Below are 25,818 nucleotides of genomic sequence, written 5' to 3' on the forward strand. Positions count from 1 at the left end.
ATTTTTCTTGGCATGCCTTCATTCTCCATTCCAGTTTTGCCTTGGCCTTGTCTTCTGCTTTAGATTTTCTGGATTTTCCACACCTTTTTTGTCTGAGGGTTAACACCTTGGTACCCGTTGTCTTCACTAAGCACACTATCTTTATTGAGGATTCTTCATCATGAGTTGTTTTAGTGACAGGTTGGTAGGAGAGTAAGCTCTACATGCTCCATTCCCCTTTTCTAATGCAAGGCCCTCCGAGCAATTGTCTATTACTGCACCCGTTGCAGTTGTCTATTATTGCACCCGTTTTTGCTTGTGCACCATCTATTCCACTCCCATCCCAGACCCTCTCCTCCAATGGTTCCCTCGTACCCCCCATCCCTTTCAAGGGGGACAATCTCAATGATGCAACTGTGGATTTCTTGGCCGCTAGTGTTTCAAAGGGGGCTTTCCAGGATCATGAGGAGCTTCTTCATTAGTGGTCTACATCAACAAACTTCATCGACATTGGCATTCTTCTTGCCACCCAAAAATCCGTTTCTTCTTTGGCCTTCAATCCATCCAAGATCTGAGAGGGGGTGTTAGCAGTCATGCTTGGTCATCTCCTACCTATGAGCCTCCAGCCTAAGTCGAACGGGGACATTATGAGCTCTGACATGCCTATTATGTGCTTTGACGGAGAAGGCAACTCATTCTACACCATATATTTCTTCTTTCAATCAAGTTTCATGTGTGTTTCTTGCATTTCCAGTCAATTTACAGCCCTTGCCGGTGCCTGCCTACCTCTAGACAGCCCAAGATACACGTCACTATTTGCCAGATTTTCCTCTGCAATCGGACTACATTTATTGCAGCCCCAAGTATTATTCAGCAAGTCGGCCAGATTTAGAGCCATTTATGGCAGGTCTGCCCTCACTGGCACTATCATCTTCTTCTATTCCTTGGCAGGTGCTTTGTTGGTTGCTAGAGTCTTCTCTATCTCCGGTGTGGACAATAGCCTAGATATTCTCCGTCTCTGTCACCGTTGGTGCTGCTGTCATCATTTCAGCCTGACACGGTGCCCTCACTAACGCCTCAGGCTGTGTACAAGGACTGATCAGTCCTCTCCTTTGTATTCAACATTCTTTTCAGTCAGTGCAGATCTCTCTCGAGATTGCACCGGAGGAGATAGGACTCAACCGAGCGTCACAGGACACAGCTGAGTGCACCGAATATGGCGAACACCTACTGGCGTTAGGGGGGGCACACGGACTGGCCATCCTCAACGGCCTCAACAGATGGCTCGGGTCGGATGCCCTCACATGCTTCCCACACAAGCACACGGCCAATTGCATCGGACGGGGGGCACATGGAGCACCCACACAGAAACTGGGAGCAAGCACAGTGGACTATATCCTCGGCCCTCTATCACTTATCCCCGACATCCAGTCCCTTAAAATATCACCTCGCCCACTCGCAGTGGCTGCTGACTATGCATACCTACAATTTGACATAACCTGCAGGTATGACCTAACCCCCCCAGCAAGCAACCCCCCAAGATTCCCCAGGTACCACTTTACCAGGCTAACTGCGAGCGCATACTCCGACCATCTCTATTGGAGCCTGCAAGAAATGAACCCCCACGCACCCCTGGAGGAGGTCACAGCACAGTTGGCAGGCACACTACACACCTCAGCTGCCGAATACTTCCCCCACACATCCCCCTCCCCCCACCCCACCCCTCCAAACAAGAATGTCCCACAGAATAGCTGGTACGACGCAGAGTGCAGGGAAACCCGGCTCCGTCTTCAACAGGACAAAGCACGGGGAGTACACACGCATAAACAGGCACGCTTGATCTTCCGTCACCTAGTGCGACGGAAGAAACGAGCCTACCTCTCCAAAGTGGAACACGAATTCTACCAGCTATTCTTAGGACAGGACAACAAAGAGGCATGGAAGGCGTTTCAGGAACCCCGAGCCTAGACGCCCATCACCTCCCCGGACACTTGGCACGCATATGCAACCTCACTATACCAAGTACCCAAGCAGCCCCAGCTACCCCGGCCCCCAGGGAGCAGACCCGGATCATCCACATTCTTCAGCACGGGGCAGGTTCGGGACGCCATTGACAGACTCCAAAATGGCCGTGCCCAAGACCACGAAGGCTTGGTAGCAGAGCATTTGACCCATGCTAGAGACATACTGGCACCTCTCCTAGCACAAATGTTCAACAGAGCCCTATGCGAAGGCTTCCCAGCCAGTTGGTCAGCCAACACCATAATACCTATCCTGAAGGCCGGAGACCCCATGGTTCCCACGAACTACCGAACAGTCATGGTTGGCCATGTACTAGCCAAGCTCTATGGATCCATACTGGACCATGAGCTGAGCAAGTGGGCAGAGCAACACCAACACCGAGCAGCAGGACAAGCAGGGTTTAGGAGGGGGTTCTGCACCCTTGACCATATCCTCACACTGAGAGCCATCATAGAGGAGGGCAGAGCGCATGGAAGACGGGTGTACTGCTGCTTCGTGGACTTCCGCAAGGCCTTCGACACAGTCCCATGAGCGAGGCTCACGCAGAGACTACAGGAACTGGAGGTACCAACCGAAATACGATGGGGGATACTGGCACTATACGAATCGGTAACGGGCCGCGTTCGGGCACCGGGAGGGCTGTCAAAGGAGATCACCAACACCATCGGAGTCAAGCAGGGATGCCCACTCTCGCCCACCCTATTTGGCCTCTACATTGATGAGATCTCAGAGTACATAGATAGATTGGGCGAAGTGGGATCGAGCCTGGGAGGGACACTGATACCTATCTTACTATATGCGGACGACATAGTCCTCATCTCCAGCACACCCGAAGGGCTGCAGCGCCAACTGGATGCACTACAAGCCTTCTGCCAAGACAAAGACCTAACTGTGAACCTGGGGAAAACCAAGGTCATGGTGTTCAACACGTCAACCCAATGGCTCCATCGGTTGGTACCCCCCTTCACATACGGTGGAGAAACCGTGGACGTGGTCCAAAGATACGTCTATCTGGGGATTACATTCTCTGGACCGCCATTTACCCTGAGAAAAGCCGCGGAAGATAGACTAACCCGAGGCTATGCAGCCCTCGGGTCAATGGAGAACCAATGTGCCCGCATAAAATTCCAGTAACCCCGTACAAAACTCTAGCTTTTTGACACCTTGGTCACACCAACCCTCTTGTACGGGGCTCCCATATGGGGGTCCAATCTCTACCACACGCGGAGGGCCCCACAGGATCAGCCACTGCCTGAGGAGGAGGCCACCTATGAGGGATGGGACCAGATGGAAAGACCCCTAGTACTTATGATCTCACGGATGATCCGAAGCAAGCCCTCCGTACCACACGAGATCATCCGCGCAGAGCTGGGGGCACCGCCCCTCGTGGCTGAGGCCCTCTTCCAGACCGTGACCTTCTTACGCCGAATATGGGACCTGCCCCGGCACCGGTACCCCAGACTCGCCCTGAAGTCATCCAAACAGCTAGCAACACAAGGGAACACTGAGTGCTGGTACGCCCGAACAGAGACCTGGCTACGGCTCCATGGCCTGCACATAGACCACCTCCCCCCACTACAATACAACCTAGACTACCCACACCTAGAGCTCAGCCGAGAGGAGGTAAATCGCATCACCAGAATGGATATCATCCAGACAGACACCGTCAGGACATGGGTGACCCCCACATCGGAACTAGGAACCAAGAAGGCTTTCTACCAAGAACACTTCCTGCATATCTCCTCGGACGGCTTCATCACCCGCCCAAGCTACATGGACACACACTTGTCTCACGGGGTCAGAAGTGCCATCGGACAGATCCGCACGTCCTCACACCAACTACGGGTCGAAACAGGCAGATACGGGGCCAACCCCCTCCCCCCAGAAGACCGAATCTGTCAGCTCTGCCATCTCGAACCAGAGACAGAGGAACACTATATCTGTAGATGCCCAGTGTACTACGAAATCCGGGGACGCTTCCACTGCCTATTCAGCGAAGGATTCGGACCACTCTCCAAGGTGATGGAATTCAAAGACCAGAGATGCCTGGGGCTCTTTCTACTGGAAATACGACGCCACAAAGACCACCTCCTACGAACCACAGAGCAAAGACAAGGAGCCACCAACCAACGCACACTCAACGACTTCTACCAAATACCAGCTACCCTCCCCACCACCGAGGCCCCACCAGCCCAACCGGCCTCCCGGCCCCCGGGGACCACCTTAGAAATAGCCACAACGAGAGGTAAAGCCCGGCGACCATGCCCCGCCGGCCCCCGTCCCCGCAGAAGACACTGGTTGAAGATACGAGGGATACTACGCCGCCATCGGAGGGCCCTGCCCCACCGCTTTAGCCTCTCCATGCTAGACCGACCCATGCGGGACATCTTAGGATGAACACCCTAGGAGCAGTTCCACACCGCACTGGGAGTACCTCTAGATTGTATCTAGTCCAGATATCATTTTGTACCTACTCAATTTAGTTCAACATAGCATAAATGTTAGCTTCACTGGGACTTTTGAAATCTCCCAGGCATTTGTATGCAACATTTTGGTCTCATAGGCCAACTTGGCCTATTGTAGACATTAATATAACTTTCTTTCTTTCTTTCTTTCTCTCTCTCTCTCTCTCCGTGTTCCTAGTTCTCTTCCATTGCACACACTCACAAATTGATTTGTCGATTCCCTTATATGTTCAGTTGAAGGGGGTGGGTTACACTGATCATGTTCCTCCGTGGTATTAGTGTGAAGGCTCCCTTATCCAGGGGCACTTTTTACCTTCTACTGCATAAGGATATTTTCCCATGTGAAAACCCATCATTGGAGGTGCGGTACATTAGTACCTTAGGGATTATACGTTCATCATCATTCTCCTTTGGCCCTCCGCCTATCTAGGATCTTGGAGGGGGTATTAAGCAAGTGTGTTTCATGTACAGTCATCTCTCTTGCTTGTGAGCCTCAATTTAAGTTAACCATGGACATTAGGAGCTCTAACATTGTGATTGTCAATCATTTTATATGTTTTAGACACTTCACATGGAGGGTACATCAATGCATTTCGTTTTGGGAACTAACCATTTTGGTTAGTTGGACAAGCTGTCTTGGGGTGCCCGCGTATTGGGCCTAGCCACTTGTATACCAGTTGTGGCCCCAATTTAGATATAGGCAGTCCATTCCACTCGTTCATTCATCCATCATTGATCCATCTGGTCAGCTAACTCTCCTCATTCTTCTCTCATCCCCTTGATACCATATGGCCCCTAAATTTACGCCCAATGCTATGTGTTGGGGCTGACCATTGCAGCCTTGTATCTTTCAGCCACCAATCAATTTGTTCCTTCTTTTTGGTCTTTCATTCATTCTCCTTCTCTAGAGTCTATTCGTTCCAGGTTTGCTTCCCTTTCTACTGAGCACTCTCACAAGATCACTCCCAACTGCTGCATTTTGCCACTGGAAGACTGTCAATTGCTGTGTTTTCTACTTCAGCACTCATCTTTCATCTCCAGCTGCTGACACAGTCATCTCCCAGAAGAAAGATGGAACTCTTCGGCTATGCATTGACTACAAAGGGTTGAATCAATCAACCATTAAGAACAAATATCCTATTCCAAGAATAGATGAACTTCTTGACTATCTTCAAGGTTCGAATATCTTCTCTAAGATAGATCTCAAGTCTGGATATTATCAGATAAGGATCAAGGAAGAAGATACCCTGGAGGCTATGTTTTTCGTTTCAAGCTGTTGTCCAGCATCATCATCCTACATTTGCTGCAGTCACCTTTTCCCAATCATCTCCACATGGCTGTGCTTTGGCTGCCAGTTCCTCCATGACATCATCTATTGCATCAATTTGCCCACAGCTGATGCGCTTTCATCACCCTCAGGACTGGTCTTCTGCATCAACATCATTATTGTTAATTTCGCTGTACTCGGATCCATTCTCGAAGGACAACGCTCTCTGAAACTCTCCCTCTAGTCCACTCCCATGTGAAATAGTGACCGTTGGACACTCTCCACTCTCCCAGACGTCCCCAGATCTATATCACATTCATCCATTCATTCACTACTTCTTTGTTCTTTCTTTTGTTTTCTTCTCTGAATTCATTGCATTTCAGTCATGTTCATACACCCCTTGTTCTTTCTTTTGTGTTCTTGTCTGAATTCATTGTGTTTCACACATGTGCATACAGTCCAAAAGTTTCTATGTGCAAACCCCAGCATATCTTCACATGAGCTTCCCACTAGGACTTACCACCCCACCATCCATAAATTTAGGACATACTTGAAAGGTGTCAAAGCTCTCTCCCAAAGCAATGGACTTAACTATTGGACCTCATCTAATAACATACCACCTTCACACAACATTGCACATTTGATGTCAACACCAGAACTAACCAACACTGCCCTCTTAACGGGCTAACACTAACCTCTTAGCAGCCAAATGGTTGCCCCCCTGTTTCCCCCTCCCCCCCCCCCCCCCCCGTTTTTTGCCAGCTTCATTCAAAGCTTCACAAACCAAGCACTGGTCCTGGTGACCCTTAAACCACCACAATTACTCTGAATTCCAACTACAGCTGCTTAAACATGCAGATATATATGTATGCATTTTTTCATGTGCAACACGCATGGTAAAACATTCTCGCACTTAGATTTTATAACATAATCTTTCTCATAAATACTGAGTGAAACAGTGCTTGTTACCCACACACACACACACATATTTAGGAAGACACTAGCTCTTTTGAGAAGAAAATCAATGGAGTTTTTGGAAAACAAACCACGTTTCAGTTCTTCATCAAACTTCTTGAGATACTTATCCAAGCGACGAATGTGGCTATCAACCTGCAATTCAAGAGAAATAAACATTGGGACCCTACAAACAAAAAGTTTGTATAAGAACATTCTGTCTTCCAATTCGATCTGATAACAATGACCTGCAGACTTCTTGTTTAATATCTATATAACCCCCTTCAAAGTGAGCATAAGGCTATTATAGTATGATGTACCATGTTATATGTTTGAGTTGCTAAAGCAATCTTTTGGTTGGCAATATTTTCACACTTCTCACTTGCAAGTTCCACTTTACTCGAAAATCTCAAGCTTGAACAATATTGTGGCATGTCATCAGACTCCAATGCATTTTTTGTGTCCTCCAACTCCTGTTCGTACAACTCTTCTAACTGCTTCTGGCACTCTAAACACAACAATAGTATGTTTAGGCATCTTGTATGACATGACTAAAGTAAACAAGAACATTAAGTGTTATAACTAACCAGCTATATCAAGATCCATTAAGAAATTCCTTTATGATGTTCACCCGATTTCAGAGCTACCTTTAGGCCAGGACTTAATTGGCTTGTTCTTATTCAACTATGCAAGATAGTGGTGGTTCCATATAAAATTATCCACTCCCCGCTTGTTTGAGTTTTGACCTAGAGACCATGGCATTCAATATTACAAATGTATCCTATAAATTGGCTTCATTTTCTTTTATAAAGCTCAGGATAAACAAAGTTGGTCTGATTCATCAACTGGTGAGATCAAGGATGCACCTCAAGTTTACTTTATGGCATTAGTGTAAGTCTGCACATCCAAGTACAAACTATGCATGCAGAGAAATACAATGACCATCCACAGTGGATGGCGCTGCATATGTTAAGACAAGTGAAGGGCTACAAAAAACCATCTGAGGCAAAACTCTACAGCATGTTTTGGTCAATGCCGAAATCCACACTGCAGATGTTATCAGTGATCTGGATCCCAGAACAAGTCAAATAATGCCGGATACAAATACCAAACACATATTTTAACACTATTAGGGATCAATTTGATGGTTAGATTATAGTTAAAACACACTGAAGTAATGGGTTGTCAATCAGGTAAAGCTGACACCACTACATTTAAGGCACTAAGCTGACTTCTTCCTCTTACCAATGTAATGGTGTAGTTCCTTTTGCTTCTAAGTGAATCAACTGCATGTCACAAAACCAAAAAGTTATAACTTATGCTAAGTAATAAGAGGACCTGAGGCTCTACAAAAGACACCCATCACTCCCACAAAAGCTATAATGTTGCTCATCCCATCCACACAGACTACCATGCCATCTGCATACTCCACATCTAAAACATCTGCAATGAAAAGCCTGCCTGTCTATCAGAAGAAAACTGATGACCGCTGCCGCAAAAGAAAGAGGAAAGGAGCAAGAGCTCTACCTACCAGACCTATCATTGGAATTCGAATCTCAACCCCCTGGCACTATTGCAAGATCTTAACCATGACCTGGAGAGTGCAACCTATCTAACCTGCTGCTGTAGAATCCCATCCTCCAAAAACTGTGCTCTACTCTATCATAGGTCTTCACATGGAGAGAATAAACACAAGACATGTGCTCTTGTCAAGCTTAATTTGGGGTTCATATAAAGGACTCATAAGCAAACTCTTCAAAACAAATGAATGCTCAGATGAATAGAATGAAAATGGAAGTATGAATACAAGTCTGGAGAACCTTTGCACAAGTGAGGTATGAAAAACAACAAATCACCAAAGGCTTCATTGGATCGTCTGAAATACAGATTGTATTCACAAAGAGAGAGAACCAATGCCAACTGCTGAAGAGACCGAACCACCACCCTCTATGCTGAGCCTTCACCTCGATTAAAAGAGGGGGTCTGAGCTGGCAGAGCCTAATGAAGTCATAGATGCCATAAATAACCAAGTAGAGCAAGGTAACCACAAAACATTTCACCCCTGAAAACACCTCTCTCTTGAAACATTGTGTTTCAGCCTGAAATATCTCACCCCTAGGTATGTCCTAAGTGAAATATTGCATGAAATGCACAATAACACATTTAAAGTACTTATGTTCAGCAAATTGGTAACAGGAATTGGATTGAAATGTTTCACCAGTCAAATGCATTTAGCATTTCAACCTTGGTGAAACATGTTTCATGGTTATCATGGTAGAGTGTGCCTTCAACAGGTAAGCAGGCAGACAGCACTCAATGTTGTAACCATGGATTTTTTCCATGTGTTACTATACGTCAAACGCATATGGGTACCAAAGTATGAAATATGTATGGTTCACCACCCCTAGCTAAATGGTACATGACCTGTGATGTTCCATACTTTAAAATTAAGCATATGAAAATTTATGATCTTCATACTAGAATATAAAGTTTAAACTTACATAGTTTAATGGGCATAAAAACTAGTGCAGATGTGTTTTTGGCACATGCAACAAGTTAAATGGCATTAAAAAACAGTGTTCAACACTTTTTTATTTTTCCCAAGACCAAGTATGTTATCAATATCATACTTTTCAATAGCAACTTTTTAGAAATGTTTGTTATCTGAAGCATACATGTTTGAAAATGAACTATGGATGTAACTGAGCACCAAATCTTTATTTTTTATGCCCAACAACAACACAGCAAAGGAGGACTGAAAATCCAACAGTCTAGCACAAAAAAGATGACATGGCAGGCTGGAAACCTGTCCTTCAATGCAGAAACGTCAGCTTGGAATTCTAAGACAGTAATGCCAACAGTCTGAGAAGTTAGGGAGGCAGCAAAGGCAGCAGCAAGGACAGCTGGAGTGGCCCAGACAGCCACCTGAAGCCGGCATCATGCAAGCCTCAAGGGCTCCTTTGTGTTCATTAGTGGTGGCCATCAGAAGTGGATGCGACAATGAAAGTGTAGAAAACTGATGTAATAAACTGCATAGCACAAGAAAAAAGAGAGAAGACAAACACTACAAAAGGAAAAGAAAACTATAATAGCCCCAAATTTGATATTGGCTGGCTGACCTCTTGAATTTCCCTGATATTCTTCAATTTCAACTGCTGGGATTCAAATCCTAGGCCTTCCTTTCTTATCACACATCTCGAGGCAACTGCCAAAACCTAATTCTTCTGTAAATTAGGGTTTACAGCAATCTCCACCTTTGATGACTCAAATGTAATGGTTGCCCAACCATTTAGCCAATCCTAATTCTCTCTCCATTCCCCAACACCTTGTCATCCATTGTTATTTACACTCTACATGGAGGACACATCAATTCATGGACTGCCTTTCTAGCTCGTCAGTTGTGCTACTATGGGGCCCTATTAGCAGCAATTGCCTATCATCCAAACACTTTTCCCGCGGTTCACAACCCCCTTGGTTAGGGTTAGGCAGGCAGTCGGGGGTAACTGAAGCTGCCTCTCCCTTCAGGCTTCAACCTGAAGTATTTAGATATGTTTTCCTCCTTTAGTTCATTGAGCAAACAATGCAAACAGTGCTTTCTAACTGTTACAAGCACAATCAAATTCCAATGGTCGTTTGGCTGGCAAACTGTTAAGGAGTAACTCCTTTTCCTCCGAATGCAACCCGCATTCGATCCGGAATCAATTGCAACTTGGCAAGATTCCTATCATTCTTGGGTTAGGGTCATACCCTTCCAATACATCAGGTTTCCAAAGTTATTCAACTTGTTCTTTATCAATGTTGGGACCTAGGACCTTGAGGTATTAGTTGGTGCCAGAGCATTGGTCTAGGGGTGCACGATGACTGCCCAAGAATCTGTAGCTAATGATTATCTTCCTTGGGAGCCCAAAGGGCTACCCCAAACGCACATGAAAAATAAGGTTGAAGAGTACTCGCATGTCCCACCACACAACCCCCAAGTCAACACGATGAAGACTATGTGTATAAACACGTTGAGACCCTCCGCTTCCCCCACATGGAGTATCACGAGGACCTAAAATTTTAATGCTTTGCTTAGTATTTGATTAAAAGTTAATCAAATGTGCAAAGGTGCCTTACAAAATTGATGTGTACGAAGGTTCCAGGTTGTTATGCTTATCATGTTCCTCCAAAGTTTTGGTGTGAACACTCCCCTATCCATGAGTACTTTTTACATTATAGCTGAAGAAGGGTTTTTTCCACATGCAAGCACCCATAAATGGATGTGGTGCTTAGTACCTTAGGGATTGTACTTGAACATCATTCTCACATAGTGAATATAACATTCGAGCACTCCTCTATTGTTGTTCACTTGTTCACTATGAGTATGTGTATGTGCGTGCTTACGTGCTGCTGAATCCTAACCTAACAATGATATTAGAGCCATATCTTTCAACCTTCACCTGAGCTGCCATTGAGCCTCATGCTTAACTACTCTCCTCCTTGCCAATAGTTCATGACTGCCTCTTGTCGTCTGACAACTTAAGCCACATTACTAGTGCAATCACCATCTCCCCACCTGCCCGAGTCAAATGTGCACCCTGCTACTCACAATAGACCCTATCCCATCACTGACAACCTACTCGTTTACAACCATGAGTTGAAACTGTCTGTGTTGATCAGTTTGTCCTCACGTCTACTACAGCAATTATCCCATCATGCTCACCAACAACCTGCAATAGAGGTCAAAATAACCCAAACAACCCCTATTTCACATGTCATCGACCTACGCACGCCCCAACAATTCACGTTCCGTCAACCGATATAGTCATTCTATCCTATGCACATGTTTTCACAAATCTGCCCTACATAATATTATTAAAATATTCTTTGCCTCTAGCCTTGATCACCATTAGCTCTATAAACAAACTCATTTTCACCCATAGCCCTCTTAGCAAGCTCAAATTTAGGGATTTTCATAGCTGACTCCAATTCTCACTCAATTTCATTTAAAATTTTTAGGACCTTTGTTTGAAACCCCCCAAATTTCACCCAAACATTGGGGACTTTGTGTTCAATGTACAAAAATTTCACAATTTCATGCCAAAATTTTGAGACTTTTCATCTTCAAGCCTAAACTTTCACAAATAAATTTGGAGCTTTTGTGAACCAATCACACCTTCTACACCAACATTCACAAACATTTAAGCCTTTTCAACTACAAACTCTTCTTCACCATCATCAATTTTGCAAAAAATTGTAAGTTTTTTTGCCTTTCTTTGCTTTATTTTTATATTGCCCCTATATTTGTACTTTGGACAGCAGCTGGTCACAAACACCAGCAATTTACAGCAAGGAATGGCAAGGCAAAATAATTTACTCAATATGTTTGGGACTCCAATAAATTGGATCTATCACAAGACTGTGACAACTAGTACCTTTTTATTGATTTCTTTATTACATATTTTATTTGGTTTTTCTTTTTGGAAGGATCCCTCTTGAAATCTAAACGTCTGAGTTGCATGGCCAGTATGTGAAACAGACAAGAATGTCTAGTGAGTCAAGACTGGACAGTTAAGGTCCAGTACAAGTCTGGAAAAGACTGATGGCACTGTAGATTGACAAGCCTGGAAGAGACTTGTCAAAGTGTATATGGACAAGTGTGTTGAAGAACAAGTCTGGAAGAGACTAGTTCAAAGTGAAGATGGACAAATCTCCAAGAGATTAGTTCATGTGGGGTCATCAGTGGAAATTCACTTTCAGTTGAGCTACATTGCAAATTTGAATGTAGCCATAGTCTGCAAAGATGGTCAGAAGACTAGTGGTATGCAATGGAAGCAACTCCTAAAATTTAGGGAGTTACTATTTTTGGACCTCAGAATCTATTCACGTCATTATCTTCGTTTTTGCACGAGGATCAATCCTCTGGTCTGTGTCGAGGTCAAATTCTGCACCGAGCATGGAGAATTTTAGACCGGAAGGCTAGAACGGGAAATATCTTACAGTGCTGCCACTTGGCACAAATGTGTGCACTTGCCTCTTTAAAGAGGGCTGGCGTGCAGTTTTTGGGCTGAAAGGGGCTCATTTGAGAAGGATTGCTGCAGATGGAGAGCTCATGAGAGCTGGTCTACCTTGTCTATGAAGCATAGAGGGCTGAGCCTGCCTTCTCTTCTCTCTCTCTCCCCCTAACAGTATGGTTATGCTGCAGAATCAAGGGCCTTTCTTCTGATTCAGGTACAGCTGTGTGGAATATGCTGTTTTTGCATGAGGCAAGAGCCTCTTTTCTCTAGGAACAGGAGCAGTTGTTTTCAGTTCCCAGCAGGGACAGGTGAGGGTGTTAACCTCACCAAGCAGGTGTCTGAAACAGCACCAAATCAGTTCTGATTCTGGACTGTTCAGAGGTTATTTCAGAGCCCAAATGATGTCAGAATCAAGGGGCACTTGGCCCAGATGATGCAGAACAGTACAGGGATCAATATAAACTGAAAACAGGTTTCAGAACAGGTCTGAACCAGTAATTACAGTGGGCTGAATAGTACAGGGAACAGTATGAGATGTAAACAGGTCTCAGAACAGGTCTGAACCAGTAATTACAGCAGACTCAAATGGTCAAATCTGCACTCCAACCAGAAGTTTCAGACTTGGGCAGAGTTTCCCCTCCTGGTCAACTTGATTTGGGTCAGTAATTGTACTGTTATGCTGCCAAATTTCACCCAGAATAGGTGAAAGACAGCCCATTGTACTTTCCCTCTTTTTGAAAATAAAGAAATACCGCAAGGGGCGCCTAACTTAGGGGCCAACAGGGTGTCTGTGTGGCAACAGGAGCATTCTAGCTTCCTGTATTTCTTCTTGATTCTGTGTCTTTAAGTTCAGGTAAAGTGGACAACTGTAAATTGGGTGAAAGCATTTTTGTATTTTGGTTGTACACTACCGCCCTTTCCAGTGAACAGGCCGGTTTCATGGTTCCGTTGCCGAGACCGAATCACTTTTTCCCTAAAGAGTGAGCCAGGGTTTGTTTGGGTGTAAGACACAAAATTGTGCATTATGGCTGATAGAAAGGAAGACACCAGAGAGGAAGCGTCTGCATCACAAGAGATCCCTGTTGTTCATGAGGTGGGAGAGTTTTCTAGACCTCCACAGTTTGTTACTCCTTCTGTTATGGTTGAGCCACAAGTTCTTACGGCTTCTTCTATGGATGAAGACAGTTTCAAGACTCAGTTAGTTGCTGCTCTGAGTATGTTTACTCAAGTGATGCAGAATCCAAGGTTTTTGGCATTTTTGCAGCCTTCCCTCCTTTACAGCAAGTTGGGCAATCTGCAAAGATTTTGGATCCAATAGAGGTCCAGGATAAGGGTAAGCATGCTGCAAATTCAGTGGAAACACCGAGGCAGCTTGCGGAGTCAATGGAGACTCCAAGATTGGTTCCGACTGTCCAGGAACAGGTGGCGGAAACGCTAGTTACACATGCATTGCCAGTTCAGCTCGCCATTTTACAGCAGCCAAATGTTGGCTTAAATGGATACGGAAACAGTTTTCAGGCTTTACCACAGGTTTTCCCACCAACCTCTGTACATCCTGGGTACTTTGGAGGTGGATCTGTATTTCAGAGTATGGCTGGTTATGCGCCTGGAAACCAGATTTATGTACCAGGAACAGTGTTTGGGGGTACACAGGGTTTTATGCCAAACCTCATGTATGGCAATATAGGCATGCAGCCTGGATTTCAAGGAGTTCAGGGCAGTTTTGGCATGCCACAGGGCACTTTTGGTATGGCTGGTTATCAAAATCAGCAAGCAAGTATTGCGTCTACAAGCCCTGTAGTCAGTGGTCCGGCAACTCCTATGCCACCTGTTAGTGTTCCTATGTTACAGGCATATCCTACGGATCCTTTGATGGCTCATGAGAAGCCAAAGCCATACAAGGAAGGTGGTGCAGCCGTACAGTTTGACATCTTTCGAGGATTTGAAGATAGGACTAAGGCTCTTTCTTTCTTCCAGCAGTTTGATGCCGCATTTGCAGGAGGGAACTTTACAGAGCCTTCTAACGTTCGGAAAGCTGCCACTTTTCTTAAGGACAATGCTAGCCAGTGGTGGAGTACACTGTTGATGCAAGGACAGGCTCCTGCCACTTGGACTTACTTTAAGCAAGTATTTGCTTCTGCTTGGTTGACCAATGAATTTGAGATTGATGTTATGCCAGCTTGGCACAATTTGGATGCATCTAAATGCAAGGATCTAGAAGACTATAATAAGAAGTTTTGGAAGGCTTTGCTTCTTGTCACTTCTTACAGGGTTGTGCCATTGACTGAGCAGATAGAGAAATATTGCTGCGAGCTGCCCAAGGAACTTCGGAATTATTGTACAAAGACAAAGGTCACCACTTTGACTCAGTTAATTGAGAATGCTACTACAGGAAATGCATTATTGTTGGGACAGTCAAGTGGTTTTGGGGGCAGCATTAAACAGGACAAATCTGAAAAATTTTCAGCAAAGAAGCCATTTGGTAAACAAGTTTACCAGAATTCTCAAAGCACAGGTAAACCTTGGCAGTTCAAGAAGAAACCAGCCAAGTCCTTTGGACAGCAGTCAAAGGACCAGAAGAAACCTTTTGTGTGCAAGTCTCTTGAAGAGAGAAAGGCTTTAATGGCTGAGAGGAAATGCTTTATCTGTGATGAGCAGACTAGTCATATTGCGTCTAACTGTCCGGACAAGAATAAGAGATCAGTTGATGATGATAAAGAGGACAGGAAAGGAAAGAAACCCAAACCTTCAGCAGGTTTAGTGCCAGATATGCTGGGAGACAAGCCACACTCGGATGCTAATGAGCTTTGCAAAGCTTGGGGTAAAGTTAGGGATCAACATGTACTTATTTTCTTTGATCTTGGAGCTAAGGCAAACTTTATCTCATCAGAGTTGGCTTCTACTTTGGGCATCAGAGCAAATGAGATGGGCTACACAGCAGAGGCAGGGTTGGCATGTCCTGGCCACTCAGAGTCTGTGACACCCATTCTTGGAAAGCTGCGTCTTCATGTACAGTCTTATGTTGATGCAGAAGAATTTTATATCATGCCACTTGAAGGCTGTGATGTCTTGTTGGGAATGCCATGGATGTTCAGAAAGTGTGGTGTGTTGGATGCCTTTAACAAGACACTGACTTTGGAACATAGGGAAAAGACTCATGTGCTTGATGTGAAGCTTAAAGGAGAGTCTATACCTGTTGTATCGGCTTCTACCATTACATCTGTAATAAAGAATCATCTTTCTGCGTACTTGATTTTTGCACGTGATGTCAAGGATAATGATGAGTCAAATTTATCTATGTTAGATAGAGACAGGTCTGCTTTCTTGTCTCAATTCAGTGATTGTTTTTCTGACTCATTACCATCACAGTTGCCACCAGAGAGGTCTGAGGATCATGCAATAGATTTGGTGCCAGGCAGTAGCCCACCAAATAGACCTCCATATAGGGTTAGTGCAGCCCAACAGAAAGAGATATTGAGCCAGGTGAATGAGTTGTTGGAAAAAGGGCTGATTCAGCCAAGTTCATCTCCCTTTTGCTCACCAGTGCTCTTAGTGCAGAAGAATGATGGCTCTTGGTGCATGTGCATAGATTATCGAGCGTTGAACAAGAGCACCATCAAGAACAGGTTCCCCATTCCAAGAATTGACAACATCCTTGACCGTTTGGAAGGAGCGTCAATTTTCAGTAGGATAGATTTGAAGAGTGGATACCATCAGATCAGGATTAAGCAAGAGGATGTGCATAAGACTGCATTTAGGACCGCGTTTGGTCCCTATGAGTTCTTGGTAATGCCATTTGGACTTACTAATGCTCCTACTATGTTTAATTGAATGATGGACAGGATTTTTCGTCCATACAAGCAGTTTGTTGGTACATTCCTTGATGACATGATTGTCTTTTCAAAGAAAGAACAGGAGCATAGAGAACACTTGAAAGCAGTCTTTGATGAGCTTTGCAGTAATAGGTTGCTTATCAATGGCAAGAAGAGTGAGTTCTTCTTGGAAGAAATCCAGTTTTTGGGGCACATAGTGTCAAAGGATGGTGTCCGAATGGATCCTACTATTACCGTGTTTCCGACCGCGTTACCGCAGCACAAAGGAGCGGAAACTGGGAAGAAGGGAAAATAGCAAAAAAGGTGCAGAATAAAAGCAGAAAAAGGCACCTTGACTGGCAACCAATCCCTGAAAAATTCAAATGTTCGGACACGACCCTCAAGAGGCTTCGGTGTCGGGCCACGGCAACGAAAGAGGAAAAGGCGCACCATTAAAATGCGGAAGTGCCCCCGAATCTGTGTAAAAGAGTGCCAGGCTCGTTCCTGTGCAAAGTGTATGCATTAGTGGAAATAGGGTAAATTAGAATGGTGGGAAATGGGAAAAAGGGCCTAGGCTACGGCGGCCATGTAAAAGAGGGAAAAGGGAATGATCGCCCAAAAGGGATTTAGGGTTTTGTATATAAAGTTGAAAAGTGAATGAGAAGCTCATTCTTTGGTGTGTGGCAAAAAGAGTCTTCTTCTTCCTCTCCTCTTCTCTCCTTCTTGCTTATGTGTGCTCTTGAGAGAGGGAGTGTGAGAGCGTGAGAGAGTGAGTGTGTGTGAGAGTGAGGGATCAAGAGGGTGAAGCTCTTCACCATCTCCTCTTCTCTTCTTCCCTTCTCTTCTCTTCTCTTCTCTTGCACGCGCGGCTATGGAGGATGGAGCTTGGAGATGGAGAAGGCTTGAGGATGCTTGAGCTAGCATCAAGAATTGTGGAGCTACCGGAGTGCAAGAGAGAGAAGGGTACTCGATCGGGCATCAAGGTAAGCTCACAACACTCGTAGGATCGACGGCACGTCGGCTAGGTGAGAGATAGCCATTAGAGCTCGCTTGGAACACTTGAAACAATAAGCGGTCCGTGGGTCTTGGCGGTTGAGCGAAAGCTCCCACATTTTGGTTCCGTTGCCAAGACCAACGGATTCAAGCTTGAGCACTTGCGCGCCTCACATCGAGCATCGAAGTAGGGTATTCATCCCCGAAACGGAGCTTGAGATAGGTAGGAAGTTGGGTACTTTTAATCTTCGGAACAAGTAAGTATTTTGGGATATTATGGTTGTTTGATGATTGGAAAGCATGGAGGATCTATTTCAGTTTTTTGCCTTCGATTTTTGTTGCATTTAGCGTAGGTTAGAGTTAGGAAATCGAATCAGAAAAGGGTAGGGTTCACTGTTTCAAAACAGGGCAAAAACAGGGAAAAAATCGTGCAAAATGCGCAAAATGCTCGCTAATGAGGCCTACGATCGACAAGAGAGTGATTGGGGGCATCAATGCCACAGCTGGGAAGGCATATAAGAGCCAGGAGGCCAAAAGGGAGCTCATTTATGCCATTTCAGTGTGAGAGAGAGAGAGAGAACGCTAGAGAGCCCCAAGCCGTGTGATTCGATCGCATCACCGACGCACTCACCGACCCATTCAGGTATATGAATCCCTTCCTCAATCCCCCTAGATAGGATCTGGAGGGTTGTGCTTGGTATGATTATGTAAATCCCAAGAATCGATCGAAATCAACATCGCGCTGTCTCCGTCGCGTCGCGTTCAGCCCGTCCGAGCGGTTGCTTCTGGGCCGAGTCCCAGAATCGGCCCTCGGCCCTTGCCATTCGGCCACTCGGCCCGGAACTCTAGTCGGCACTCGGACCGTCCGAGTCAAACCATCTGAGTAACCCTACTCGAACCGTCCGAGCCAGAACTTTTTGACCACATGGCACATTCGGCCTTGCGTTGTTCGGCCTGTCCGAGCGACCCGTCCGAGTCCCAAATTCGGAACTTGGCCATACCCAGGATTCGGCCCTCGGCCAACTGCGGTTCGACCCGTCCGAATTATCCTGTCCGAACCTGCCATTCGGCCCGTCCGAATAAAAATCGTCCTAGCCAGATTTGGAGATTCGGCCCTTGAACTTGTGCCATTCGGCCCGTCCGAGTGACCCACTCGGACCCTGCAATTCGGACCAGTTGGTCCGAATGCAACTTTTTGTCAAATCTGTCAGAAATTTGACCTGACCCGGCAAACACGCATTAGCGCAACTTGTTGAAACCCTTCAGGCGTTCAGAACATGATTCTGGCACACGTGATAAGAGAAATTGTAGTACACAGCCGCTTAGCAATGGGTAGTAGACAGTTGAGGGACCCAAGGACTAGGACGCGAGCTGCTGAACCACAAAGACCTGATCGATCAGAAGCAAACAAGGAAACATACAAGAAAACCCTAAACCCTGACTAAACGGCCGGAAAATGGACCTACAAGCCTATCAGGCCGAAACGAGCGAGAGTGAGTAAGACACCGAGGAATTGCTTGCGGCACTCACATTGAATTTTCGCACTTGAAGTACACTTAAGGAAACTGAAAGCCTGATTGGGCACGAGTGCACGAGGAACAACACACTCACCGAGTGACCATAAATTGAGGTTTGTATTCAATAATCAAAGGAACTCACTCAGATAAGTCGCTCAAGGAACCCACCAATAGGAGCAGACCCAAGACAGACACAAACACGCGAAGCGCAGGGTAGAACCAAGCAAGGAGCGCCAGAGACGAGGATCCGTCACGACTATTTAACCTAATTGACATCACAGCAGGACGCCAGAATTCGACCATGACGGAAGAAGGCTTAGACCATCGGTCTAATGAGGAGCTCGATTTGAGTGTATTCCCAGATGCTATACAGCAGATGGTAAGCAGCTATGATGCGCACACCCGGTATGAGCACCGGGGCAGGACAGCAGATGCAATCATTGCAGACCTAGAGGAGGAGAGAAGGCTAGCCCGCAAGGCATTGCAAGGCATAGCTGATTATAATAGGGATCAACAGGCTAGGAGCCAAAGGCAAAGCATGGAGCTGCATGAGGTACAACGAGTACTGAACTTGGCTGGCCGGAACCGAACAGACCATGAGAGAGCACCAGAGGGAGACCTGACGCTGAGCGAGCTCCTCATGAAACGGCTGCTCGATAACACCGCAGTAGAGCAGAGTGTCACCGCACTAGCGACGTCTCTGCTTGCAGGATTAGGGGCAAACCAGGGCTCAAAGAGCCAGGCCAAAATACCGATTGTTGCCAAACAACTCGACAAGTACCAGCCGCATGACGACCCATACAGCTTTGTCGAGCAGTTTGAGCAAGTCTGCCAAGCCAACGGCCTCAACGACCAAACTCAACATTCGCAAGCATTCGGGCTTTGTTTAGGCGACAAGGGTAGGACGTGGTACACAAGCCTAGATGCCGTGGAGCGAGCCAACTTCAATAATCTAAAGAATCTCTTCGTCAAGAGGTTCACCGAGCCCGGATACTCCAATAACCTGCTAGTACGCTTGATGAATGTCAAGCAGAAAGAGGAGGACATCCGCGACTATGTGACCCATGTGAGGAGTCTCTTTAAGAGAATCCCTCTAGGCGAGCAACCGACTGACAGAGCAGTTTCAACTATATTCATCAGCGGAATTAGAGACAGGGAGTTATATAAGGCATTGGCGGGCAATTCAAGCTTGCAACGGGACGTAGTGGCTAGAGTTTTTGAGGAAGCCATCAGAGTTGATGACCAGCTGAAAGAGCGAAGCTCTATGAACTCAACTCTAGAAGAGACTAACCCGAGAAGCTTGGAGAGAACGTCAGCCTCGGGTGAGCGGTCAAACCCATCACCCCAAGATAAGGGGAAGGCCACCGAGACAGACCAAGGCTTGACTGAGGTCAAGATGAAATTAGCCAAGATACACGACATCTTGAGACGACCAACGCGCCCGCACATCCAGTGCGTGTACTCTGGCGGAAACCTCTTGCCAGCCGAGTGTCAAGACCCTAGGTCAAGACCTTGCGCTAACTGCGGTAGGTTCGGCCACGATGCCGCACATTGCAAGCTACCACGAAGACTTCCATACTCGCAGCCCTACAGCCAGCCTTATCTAGCTAACAGGCCGTAGCCATTCTTCGGAAGGGGAGCCCCATTGGCTCTACCCGCGCCTAACGATATGAAACCAGCTGTCCCTAGAATGGACATAAATCCTACCGGCATTCCTAGACCGCCTGGTCCTTATGTGATCCACCCACCGAGCGACGCTCCAGTACACTACGTGGAGGAGCCTAGTGACGAAGAGACCTACATATGCCCTTACGTCTCGCATGGCGACGAGGGCAACGCGGTCCTCATGGATTATCGACCCGTGCCGGTGATGGCGTTAGGACAGGGACGGGGTAGAGGCCTAGAAGGGCAGCCACAGGATCCGGTTACTTGTTGGACTTGCGGCCATCCCGGTCATGTCTCATCACGCTGCCCTGAAAGAGAGCAGCAAAATAGGGACAAGGCTGACCAAAGGTGCGCAGAGTGCGGAATCACCCATCTTTTCATAGACTGCCCAAAGCGGAAGCCGTCCTCTAGCTCAGCTAATGTGCCATCCGTCCCATTGCGGCTGTTTGGTGTCGAAAACCCCGACGGGGAAGCCACACCTATTCCCTTGCGAGTTATGACCCGAGCCCAAACGAAGCAGGCCGGCATCTCTCTGCCAGGACCTAGCAACATTGACGCTACCTCAATAGGAAAGAAAAGCCGCAGGCGGAAAAAGAAGAGATCGGAAGCTAAGGTCGCATTGAAGACCGAGAGTGCTACGTCTTTACCTACTGGGAAGAAAGTCTCAGACGCGGAGGCAGCGACTTCAGCCCCTAAGACAGCTGAAAAGGGAAGCGCTAAAATAGGGAAATACCCTCATCCAAAGCGATAGTTAGAGGCCATAGAAAAGGTGAGGGAGTGGGTGAGGGAGGCTCAACAGCATCTCACAGACGCTGAACCCATCATAGAGGACGAGATCGACGACCTCTCCAGCATGAGCACGCCAATGTCACCGCCTCAACCTAAGTCGGCCGAAGCCACTAAGCCACGAGCAGTGCCTCTGAGACCAAGTCTAGACGCAACAGAGCCGTAGATCAGCCGCAGCCATTGGCTCGGACAGCCAGGGCTGAAGGTGTTAGCAGAGTATTTGTCAGCTCATGTGTGAGTCTGAGCTTGATCTGGGCTAGGCATTTTTATTAGGTATTTTAGGTTTTTTCTGGTGTGGCATTTTATGCCAGTGGAGCATTTTTATGCACCAGTCGGCCAGCATTAATGCTGTCCCGACCAACATTTATTGCTCCCCACTTTTTCAGCCTATTTATACTCAGTGGCTCCTCCTCAGTCATTATCATCATCTTCACCATTTGCAGACTCTGTGGAGAGAGGAGCCAGAGCCAGTGCCAGTGCCCACGCAGCTAGTGACTCACTGTTGTATGTGACTGTCTCGTGTTCAGATATATGGATTCCATTTTCCGTGCGTACATCTGAGTTCTCATCTGTATCGTGTTCTTTTCTTTTCTCTTTTTGTCTTGTGTTTCAGCAGTTTATTTCAGCACATGTTTATGCTTCCACCGTTGCTCCACTTCTGACATGGTATCAGTTTTCAGGATCTGTGTTTCTGCTGTGTTTTATTGCTGATTTCAGGACTGTTTTGTACCCCTGCTGATCAAACGACTGCTGTCCCAGCCAGGCGACCTGTTTTGGGGCTGTTTTCAGCCTGCGTTTTTTGCAGTTTTGCCATCGCCTGCTGCCTACGCACCCTCTACTGCCTGCGTTTTTCATCTGCAGCTGCTGGCGACAGTTTTCTACCTGTTTTTCTCCAGTTTACAGCCTGCGTTTTGCTGATTCAGCGTCTCTCGTGGCTGGGTGACTGTTATTTCAGGCCGTTTTTGCTGTTTTTGGCAGTTTTCGACTGATTTTTTGACTTTCTGCGGCAGATTTTGTCTTCTATTGATCAGAGTTTGGGTTCTATTGCATGTGAACTCTCATTTTCTGCAGTCTGTGCTTGTGTTTTGGCTGTGTTTCCTCTCTCAATTCCATCTCTTCTCTACTTCTCTTCTTATCCTCTCCATATGGCTCCTCCGTGCACTTCCCCTGATGATAAGTTACATGGACCTGATTATCTCACATGGAGTCATGAAAGCTTGGTTTGTGCAGAAGCGGTTATGGTACATCGTCTGTGGAGCTATTGCTCGACCTCTCCGTCCTTTTCCTCTTCCTGAAGACTTTGATGAGGACAACCATGAGGAAGCGGTGCTCACATGGGACTCGGACGATGCCCGTGCTTACTCGGCGTTGCTTCGGTGTATTTCTAAAGCGGTCTTACCGGCGGTTACCTCCTGTAGGACATCTCCTGAAGTATGGCAGAAGTTGCAACAGATGTACGAGGCACCTTCCACCATGCGGGCCGTCACACTTTATGGCCAGCTCCAGCAGATGAAGTTTGAGCCGAAAGATACTATTCAGTCTTTTCTTCTTCGTGTTACGCAGGTACAGGACAAACTTCGGCACATGCAATCTGCTCTTCCCGAGGCGCATCTCGTTAGGACGGTCCTCTACAAGCTCCCCCCGGAGTTTGATGGAGTGGCCAATGCTTTGCGGGCGCAGACATCATCGACTCCTGTTAGTTTTACACATATGACCTCGATGCTTCTTGAGCATGAGACATCCTTGAGATTACAGGGGCGGCTTCCGGCACATTATGGAGATGAGGCTTATGTAGCTTCAGAGAGGGGTGACAAGAAGCAGAGGTCGAAGGCCCAGTGTTATCACTGTGGCAAGAAGGGACATTTGCGGAAGGACTGCAAGACGTTAGCGGCTTCCAGAAAGAAGGAGCAGAAGACGAAGCGGGATGTTGACTCTACCGATGTGTCATCTCCTTCATTAGACTCCGACTCAGATCCTCCAACCAAGGTGACGTCCAAGGCGCGAAGGGGATCCTCTTCTTCGGATCGCGGGAAGGGCTTGGTGGCCCCTTCCTCGACTGCTTTCTAGTGGTGGTGATGAGGTCATCCCTCACAACTCTCTTGTGCCAGAGAGGGAGTGTGAGCGGGTGTTCAGATGGGGCAGTCGCGCCTCATCTATACTTTTATACAGGTGCACAGATTCGAGAGAGGGACGTCCCTGACGCATCAACTTCAATCTGGCGGAATCAAATCCTGGAGCTGGGATTGACATCCAGGTTCATGATGAGCTAGTTATCTGACAGAGAGCGGGAGGCTTTCGTCTGGAGCTCACATGAGGGGACACTTTGGCAGTCTGATCAAAGGCGGGGAATCCATGGTCACCTATGTTCAGGGGCATTTTTGACAGGATGGTCTTGTATGCTACTGCAAGACATTGGTGATGGACACAGAGACATTCTATGATCTTCTCTATTTTCAGGTGTTTGGTACGATCGACATCGACATCAGGTTCTCTCTGAGGCACCTTGGTGGTGGCTTGATCACCCACTGCTTGGGTATCCATGGTTCTACTTGGTGGTTCTATGTTGTATAGTTTCTGATCCCTTTTCATTGTACTATTGTATTGTATCAAATCACCCATGATCTGAGAGAGGATGTTAGCAGAGTATTTGTCAGCTCATGTGTGAGTCTGAGCTTGATCTGGGCTGGGCATTTTTATTAGGTATTTTAGGTTTTTTCTGGTGTGGCATTTTATGCCAGTGGAGCATTTTTATGCACCCGTCGGCCAGCATTAATGCTGTCCGACCAGCATTTATTGCTCCCCACTTTTTCAGCCTATTTATACTCAGTGGCTCCTCCTCAGTCATTATCATCATCTTCACCATTTGCAGACTCTGTGGAGAGAGGAGCAAGAGCCAGAGCCAGTGCCAGTGCCCACGCAGCCAGTGACTCACTGTTGTATGCGACTGTCTCGTGTTCAGATATATGGATTCCATTTCCCGTGCATACATCTGAGTTCTCATCTGTATAGTGTTCTTTTCTTTTCTCTTTTTGTCTTGTGTTTTAGCAGTTTATTTCAGCACATGTTTATGCTTCCACCGCTGCTCCACTTCTGACAGAAGGAAGGACGAGTATCTAACCACCTCTTGACCACTCTAGTGACCACCCCTGTAACACTTAGCCTAGGAGATCTGCTTAGGCAGCACCCTACCCTATGGCAAGACCTTAAGCAGTGGGTCAAGGGATCACAAGAGCAGGTCACCGCAGACTCTCAAGACCAGGATGCAGAAACGCAATTGCCAAGTCTGACGCTGCACTCCGTGCCTAAATCCTTGCACGTTAACGCCTTTTGGGAAGGCTCTGAGATACACGCAGTCCTGCCGGTCCTAGCCCTGGGTGACACAACAAGAAAGGGAATTGTAGACACGGGAGCCGGGGTTAGTGTGCTTAGCCACGCAGTGCTGCAGACGTGGGGAAACCCGCCTGTCGAAGCTGCTCGGTTTAATGTCACGCTAGCAAACAGTATGAGAGTGAAGCCATTCGGGGTCTTGAAGAATTGGCCAGTGAAGATCGCGGGTGTCCAGTTCTTTGTCGACTTTATAGTCATGAAGGAAGTGAACTACGATGTCCTATTAGGCCGACCCTGGATGCGCAACGCTAGAGTCATAGAAGATTGGGGTAACGGCTTGATCTTTCTTGGCAATAGAACTGACGCCGTAAGAATAGAGATGGACACTTGGAAGACCTCACCAGTCGACCTAGACGCCATCTCTGCTATGCTCAAAGGAAACACTCAGGTCAGGAAGCCCTATGGGCCTTTGACTAAGTATATCCCATGCCCAGAGGATGAGCGGGATTGGATGCACATTCTCGCTACTAAATAAGGATAAATGTCACATTGGGGAAAGCAAGGTTACACTACTAGGGCATGTAGTGTCAATTGAAGGAATTGAGGTAGATCCAAAAAATGTAGAAACATTGCTAGCTCTACCTTCCCCAACCTCCATCAAACAATTAGTTTCCTTCTTACAAAAGCTAAGATATTTGGGTAGATTTATACACCTACTCTCTCAGGCCATATATCCCCTACAGCAACTAACATGCCAAGAAACACTTGTATGAAGTGAACAAAGTGAAGGACATTTTAAGGAGATAAAGAAAATGTTGGGGTCACTTCCTATAATCCTCCAACCTTGTTGGGAAGAAACATTCTTTGTAAACCCTAGCGTGGGAGAAGAGGCCATAGGTGCTGCTCTCCTACAAAAAGATCCAAAAATATCCTTCATGAGGCATGTGTATTTTTCCAGCCACCTCATGAAAGCCTCAGAGAAGGTTTACACCTCCATGGAACAACTAGTGTTGGCCCTCATGTTTGTACTAACCA

At 46.6% G+C, this 25,818-nt stretch overlaps 1 protein-coding gene and 1 pseudogene across 2 annotated transcripts in view; one reads left to right on the forward strand and one right to left on the reverse strand.

The window, feature by feature from the left end:
* Nucleotides 1–5,963, forward strand: part of LOC148014806 (uncharacterized) — a 36,410-nt pseudogene extending 30,447 nt beyond the window's left edge.
* The window catches only part of ING1 (RING/FYVE/PHD zinc finger superfamily protein), a 104,644-nt gene that overhangs the window by 54,969 nt on the left and 23,857 nt on the right, over nucleotides 1–25,818 (reverse strand). For both annotated transcript variants that reach the window (XM_087665242.1, XM_087665243.1), the window contains 2 exons: nucleotides 7,008–7,195; nucleotides 6,780–6,843 (listed from right to left, as the gene is read on the reverse strand). In XM_087665242.1, the coding sequence (XP_087521368.1) occupies nucleotides 6,780–6,843; nucleotides 7,008–7,195 (252 nt within the window). The remainder of the gene's footprint in view (nucleotides 1–6,779; nucleotides 6,844–7,007; nucleotides 7,196–25,818) is intronic.

This window comes from Lygodium microphyllum, chromosome 24 (genome assembly GCF_053477565.2).
Source record: "Lygodium microphyllum isolate KBCC chromosome 24, Lygodium_microphyllum_v1.1.10, whole genome shotgun sequence".
Classification (NCBI taxonomy): domain Eukaryota; kingdom Viridiplantae; phylum Streptophyta; class Polypodiopsida; order Schizaeales; family Lygodiaceae; genus Lygodium; species Lygodium microphyllum.